A 7,436-nucleotide genomic window follows, 5' to 3' on the forward strand; every position below is an offset into this window, starting at 1 on the left:
TTTTTTTCAAGGACTCATAGAAGGCGTGGATTTTTGAAAGAATTTTTTTTTTCAAGGACTCATACAAGGCGTGGATTTTTGAAAGAATTTTTTTCAAGGACTCATACAAGGCGTGGATTTTTGAAAGAATTTTTTTTTCAAGGACTCATACAAGGCGTGGATTTTTGAAAGAATTTTTTTTCAAGGACTCATACAAGGCGTGGATTTTTGAAAGAATTTTTTTTTCAAGGACTCATACAAGGCGTGGATTTTTGAAAGAATTTTTTTTCAAGGACTCATACAAGGCGTGGATTTTTGAAAGAAGTTTTTTTCAAGGACTCATACAAGGCGTGGATTTTTGAAAGAATTTTTTTTCAAGGATTTTTGAAAGAATTTTTTTTCAAGGACTCATACAAGGCGTGGATTTTTGAAAGAATTTTTTTTTTCAAGGACAAGGCGTGGATTTTTGAAAGAATTTTTTTTTCAAGGACAAGGCGTGGATTTTTGAAAGAATTTTTTTTTCAAGGACTCATACAAGGCGTGGATTTTTGAAAGAATTTTTTTTCAAGGACTCATACAAGGCGTGGATTTTTGAAAGATTTTTTTTTTCAAGGACTCATACAAGGCGTGGATTTTTGAAAGAATTTTTTTTCAAGGACTCATACAAGGCGTGGATTTTTGAAAGAATTTTTTTTTCAAGGACTCATACAAGGCGTGGATTTTTGAAAGAATTTTTTTTTTCAAGGATTTTTGAAAGAATTTTTTTTCAAGGACTCATACAAGGCGTGGATTTTTGAAAGAATTTTTTTTTTCAAGGATTTTTGAAAGAATTTTTTTTTCAAGGACTCATACAAGGCGTGGATTTTTGAAAGAATTTTTTTTTCAAGGACAAGGCGTGGATTTTTGAAAGAATTTTTTTTTCAAGGACAAGGCGTGGATTTTTGAAAGAATTTTTTTTTCAAGGACTCATACAAGGCGTGGATTTTTGAAAGAATTTTTTTTCAAGTCATACCAGGCGTATAGAAAAAAAATTCGTCAGGACCTCTTGTCCTAGTTTTTTCTATAGAAAAAAATTCATCAGGATCTCCGGTCCAAGTTTTTTCTATAGAAAAAAATTATTCAGGACCTCTGGTCTAAGTTTTTTCTATAGAACAAAATTCGTGAGACCTCTGGTCAATGTTTTTACTACAGAAAACAATTTCGGGAGCATCTGGTCGATGCTTTTTCAATTTTTCAATTTTTTCAGTAGAAAGAAATCGTCAAGCCGTCTGGTCCCTTTTTTTCTTTTAAAAAATCCTCTGTACTTCCGGTCCGTTTTTATATAGGTTGTGAGCCAAGTTGTAGATCTATTTCTCCAACCCAGCAGCCCACTGTTTTGTTTTCCCAAGTTTTCAAAAAGACTTCAACAATAACAAAGACACATACACACATTGTATAGAGGATATAAAATACAAAGATATTTCCCCGATACGCGGATACACTATAACGTTACCTGGTATCGTATATGGCGAAGGATGTGGTGATGGCAGCCAATATGCGGAATTTATTGACGGATATGGCTTAAACGACGACAACAACGCAGTGGATGATGGAGTCGATGATGTTGCCGTTGCAGATGTTGATGCCGATGCGGAGGCTGATGCTGACGGCGTTAAAGATGATGAGTTAAATAACGATGAAGCGATAGCTTTGGCAGTGGCAGCTGCATCTACGGCTGTGGTTGAGGCATATGGATGCAAAGCCAATGAATACTTGGTTGTGATACAGGAATTGTTGTTATTGTTGCTACCGCTGTACTTGTTGTTGTTATCGTTGTTGTTGATGATGTTTGAGGAAATTGAGGCTAGACTGTGGCTGGTGGAATGAGAAAGGTTGCCGTTGTTGGTGTTGTTGTTGTTGTGGGCTGTTATTGCATCACGGACACCACCTGCTGTTAGCGAAGCAATATCAACAGCAGTACCAAGACTAACACTGACATTGCTACTGCCACCACTACCACTACCATCACCGGGGCCGCTAAAGTTGATACTGCAACAGTTATTATTGGATAAATTCTCAATTACCGTCGGTAATTGCCTGTTTCTGTTGGATATATCGGTCGCAGTATTTATGTTGCAGCTGCTGCCGCTACTATTGTTATTGTGGTGGTTGTTGCAGCCATTTGCATAATTTGCCAGTGCAGTTGAAGTCAACATGGAGTTGGATAACGATGACGACGACAGTGACAATGACGAGCATGATGGAGTCGTCAATGACGTTGATAACGTTAATACCGGCAATGTTGCAGTTGACATGGACGAAGTGTTTGAAGTTACATTCATCACATTTGAATTCAACATCATGCCCCGAAAATGAAACGCCCCAGGATTTTTTTTCGGATGGACGCCAAAAAAATGAAGACAAAATCAGCAAAATATATAGTGAAGAAGAGTGCTCTGAACTGAATTAAGGTGTTTGGCCGTATGTGGATTGGGTTATACAAACAGACGAAATTACCAAGTAAACAATTCTTTGACTACTACTCGTATTAATCACCTCCGAATTTTTTGGTTTTTCTTTTTTATTCACAAAATAATTTGTAATACACGCAGAAAATCTTTACATAATTTTTGGAAAGACAAAATTTCGACATACGTAAAAAAGAGAGAGCAAGAAACTATTTTTCTGAGATGGTAGTGTTTTAGGTGTTGTGTAGCGGTAATGATGCCATGTATAAAATGTGTTATCAATATTTACGATAGAACTTTGCACATACATTGCTACTATTCCTTGTTAATGGTCCCATATAATATAATCGGCCCATTTTCGGCATTATTATGGTTTTGAAAAAATTTTCTAGCCGACGGAGCTGAAATTTAAAATTTTGGTTCCACTCCATTTTCGCACATTTTGGAGTTTTTATTTTCTAACCAAAATTCTTGTAACTCGGGTTCATTATTGCAGGTAATAGAAGTTCTGAACCACATTTGTTTAGCAAAGTGGATGTCATTGAAATCGTGTTTTTAGTCCCCATAGCAGGGAACAAGCAAAAATATTTTGAATTCCCCACGGTGTAGAAAATCATTCTCGACATATTCGGTATTCTGGGAGTTTTGGGCGCGATTTTAAATAAAAAAATTTTATATTTTGGATGATCATTGGTAGAAAAAAATTAAAGAAAACATTCCTACTAAAAATGATCGATATTGGCCCTCTTTTTAGGGGTTTACCCTCTTAGGGGATTTTTGGCGCGTTTTAAAACAAAATTGGTTACGTTTTTCGGCCGAATGTGCTTTAATTGAGAGTCAGGAAAAACTATTTTTATACCCTCCACCATAGCATGGAGGGTATATTAATTTTGTTTTTCCGTTTGTGACTCATCGAAATAATCATTTCCGATCCTATGAAGTATATATATTCTTGAACAGCGTAAAATTCTATGACGATATAGATGTCCGTCTGTCTGTTGTAATCACTCTAGCGTCTAAACGAATTGAGATAGATCGCCAGTATTTTGCATAGAGTCGTCTTTTGTCTACAGGCAGGTCATGTTCGAAGATGGGATTTATCGGTCCACGTTAAGGCATAGCTCCCATATAAGGATACCCCTCAATTTTCGGTATTTTGAGGTTCTTGAGCGCGTTTTTCTACTGAATTCGCTGAAATTTGTTATATTGAGTTTTTATTGGGTAGCAAATCTCTCCGCTGAAAATTATAAATATGGGTCCATATTTTCGGATAGCCCTCATATAAGATAGACCTCATATAGCCCCCAATTTTGCGGTATTTTGGGGGGTTTGATCGCATTTTTGACCGAATTCGCTGAAATTTGGTACTTTGAGTTCTTATTGGGTAGCGAATTTCTGTACTAAAAATCCCCATTAAAACTTGCAGAAGTTTGTATTTGGTGTACATAATGGTATACATAAATCGGTTTGTAGAATTATCGGTATATACCCAATTTTTGGTATGTTCCCTTCATTTTCATTGCATGTATCTGTCAGTATAACTATGGTGGAGGGTATCCAAAGTTCGGCTCGGCCGAACTTAAGGCCTTACTTGTTTATATTAATAGCTATCTGATTTATTCAGCGTTTTGAGTTTGGTTCTAAGACTCTGTTATAATCATTGCTCCTGCGGAGGATAGCGAAATAAAAAATTATAACGTAAGGTTCGATAATGAATTATAGCCGCATTTAGACCTTGACCCTTTGTGGAGGTGCCACAAGGGGTGGACCGATAGACCCCATCTTTGAATTTGAAATAAGTTTGGAAGCAATAATAAGATGGGCAAAGTTAGGATGAAATCTAAATGTTCTGAAACGGATTTGCTCCAAAGAAACATGGGGTCTAGAACCAATATTTCGATGAGGCACATTTTCACCGTTTTTAATTGTATACACCCTCATTAGCCATAAGGCTGAGGGTATAATTATCCATTAAAAATTTCTGAAATTTGTATTAAAGTTTACATTATGGATTACTCCACTTTTTGGTATGTTCCCTATATTTTCATTTCAAGTACCTATATGGTGGAGGGTATCCAAATTTCGGCCCGGCCGAACTTAACGCTTTTTCACTTTTTAATTATTAAACTCGCAAAGTATATAGGGCAAATATTGATTAAAAATTAAGCCCGTAATGGCTGGACATATTTTTCTCTAAGGACTAATTCCTGGCAAATTTTACTTTCCAAAAATTAAAATTACTATAACAGGAATACAAAAAACGGTATGCGGATCTTCCTATTTTCCAGCTTGGTTTGTGTATTCTAAAAAAATAATAATCCTAGGTCCGCATTGTCTTCAATATTGATATGTACTCTTTCCAACTACATTGGAATTTCGAAATGCGAATGCATCAATGATTGACAATCATACCGTTTTAGGACTTTTTTAAATCACAAAAAAAAAGGAAACATTTTGTCAATTTATTTTCTCCCGCTTCTTTAAGTTTTAAAATATATGTATGCAATATTACAAGTATTTAACATAATGTATGATCATTCGCCATCCATAATTGTAAAATAACGAAACCGCATAATATACTTCGTATTTCATATTAGGTATTCTCATTGAGCAGAAAAATTTACCGACCAAAAAGTTGTCAATATTTCCGGAAAGTCCACATATAATGTTGCCCCTCATTTTTCGGTATTTTAGTGGTGTTTGGGCACGTTTTCCGCTGTAATTTGGTACATGGGATTCTCAGGGGTAGAATATATTACGGTACCCCCAATAATCGGTTTTATATTTTGGATGAACATTGGCATAAAATCTTCCTACCGAAAGAAAATCTGTTTATTAAAAATGATCGATATTGGCCCCAATATTCGGTATTTTAGGGAGTTTTGGCACGTTTTTTAACTGAATTGGCTGAATATTTTTCCCGGATGTACTGTAAATTAAGTTCTCAGGAAAAAAAGTTTTTTTTTGCGAATATTTTCTATATAAGTTCAAGTTAGGTCCACATGGGTAGCCTCAGCTATTTTGGGGATTGGGCAAGTTTTTCAGCCGAATGTGCTGTAAATTGAGTTTCCAGGAAAAACAAGTTTTCTTGCGAACATTTTCTACATAAGTCCAAGTTAGGTCCACATTTCAGTTGTTTTTATTTAACTAACCGAATTTTCTCTCCAAAGGGGCAACAATTTGGTATATCGTATTCCTGATAAATAAAAACTTCATTCCAGAAATTATTCAAAACCAGCAAGGAAAGTGGTAAAGTCGGACTTGGCCGACTATATGATACCCTTCACCACTTTGGGTATATTGTACATATGTATCCTAACATATGTAGAATATATCTGAACCGATTTCAGGGATACTTGCCAGAGACTAATTTATATTACATCAGTACGTTGTGTAAATCGGCCTTGCTATGGATCTTTGAAACTTAGCAACATCATTCTAGACTTAATTCTGTACCCTATACCAAAATTCGTGCAAATGGAAAGATATATAGGGACTTTGGTGCACCAATTATATAAAATCGGACGAAAATATATACGGGAGCTATATCTAAATCTGAACCAATTTTCACAAAACTTAGCACACGTCATTCTAGCCTTAATTCAGTACGCTATGACAAATTTCGTGCAAATCGAATGATTTTCAGAGATTTTGGTGCACCAATTACCTTAAATCGGATGAAAATATATATGGGAGCTATATCTAAATCTGGACCGATATCCAGGAAACTTAACACACATCATTCTAGACATAATTCATTACGCTATGCCAAATTTTGTGCAAATCGAACGATACATAGGGACATTGGTACACCATTTACAAAAAATCGAACACTATACATGGGAGCTATATCTAAATCTGGACCGATTTTGCCCAATTTCAATAGGGTTCGTCCTTGGGCCGAATAAGTGACCTATGCCAAATTTCAACCAATTCGGATCATAAATGCGACATGTACTTTGTTCACAAAAATACATGGACAGAGTGACGGACGGACGGACATGCATAAATCGACTTAAAAAGTGATGCTAAGTATATTCTAAAAAGGAACCATGCGTCTATCTCGTTTCCTTTTGCCTGTTACAAACATATGTACAAAGACATAATACCCTGTAACATAGTGTGGTAAAAAGGGGAAAGTAAAATAGACTTCACACAAATGTTCCGTTTATTTTTCGGTATATTAAAGTTCCTACACCAGATTTCCAATCTGAGTGGATTTAATTTGAAACAATTTCGTTGGAGTTTTAAAAAAATTAATTGTTGCATTTTCTTAAAATTAAGTCTTACAAAATTGTCATACAATACTTATCGAACTTTCGCCTTTAGTTGTTTTTTTTTGTGTCAAAGATAAATTAGGACTCTTGGAGAAAGAACACTACTTACCTTATTGTCGATCAGTTTAGTATGTATTAACAATATATAGAGACTTATAATTTTTACACCCTACAACATGTGTTGACCAAGAATATAGAGTTTTATAATGTATGTACTAAAATATATATAGTATATCACTTAATTTGTTTTCGTTATTTGTCTCTCCCTAAATACGAAATTTATTAACTAAATAAATATATAATTACAAACAACATCGAACACGTCTAATAAAGGAAAGGTACAAGGTACGTTAATAGAAAATTTAAAATTTATTTAAATAATTTTATAACATTTATTTAAATAGGTTAAATATATGAAGATACCATTATAAGAAGTATATACCATACAGGGTGGAACCGAATATTAAATCCACTCAGGTTGGGAAATGCCGTCAATATAGCCAAAAGTGGTTCGGACTGTTACATGGTGACCATAACAATATATGGAGGATCTATGATATGATTTTATTAATTTCAAGAAATGGAATCAAATCACTACTTAGGTGTGAAAATGTGGGTACAAAATTATTTTCATCAATGAGTGCATTTTTAGAGAATATTTCCTCAATGATTTTTTTGAAAGGAATATCACGTGGATTTTTTAAAGAATATATTTTGAAGCGTTTTTTTATAT

General features: G+C 34.7%; 1 protein-coding gene across 1 annotated transcript; it reads right to left on the reverse strand.

The window, feature by feature from the left end:
* Nucleotides 1-1,471: 1,471 nt before the first annotated feature.
* Nucleotides 1,472-2,318, reverse strand: LOC133322930 (uncharacterized; the record flags this gene model as incomplete). The annotated part of the gene is made up of 2 exons (XM_061531880.1): nucleotides 1,829-2,318; nucleotides 1,472-1,693 (listed from the first exon to the last, which is right to left on the reverse strand). Coding segments are annotated over exons 1-2 (712 nt in total), but the record flags the coding sequence as incomplete, so codon positions are not given.
* Between the last annotated feature and the right edge of the window lie 5,118 nt (nucleotides 2,319-7,436).

This window comes from Musca vetustissima, unplaced genomic scaffold (assembly GCF_032173495.1).
Source record: "Musca vetustissima isolate MV318-11 ecotype Yass unplaced genomic scaffold, APGP_CSIRO_Mvet_v1 utg658585, whole genome shotgun sequence".
NCBI classification, from domain to species: Eukaryota; Metazoa; Arthropoda; class Insecta; order Diptera; family Muscidae; genus Musca; species Musca vetustissima.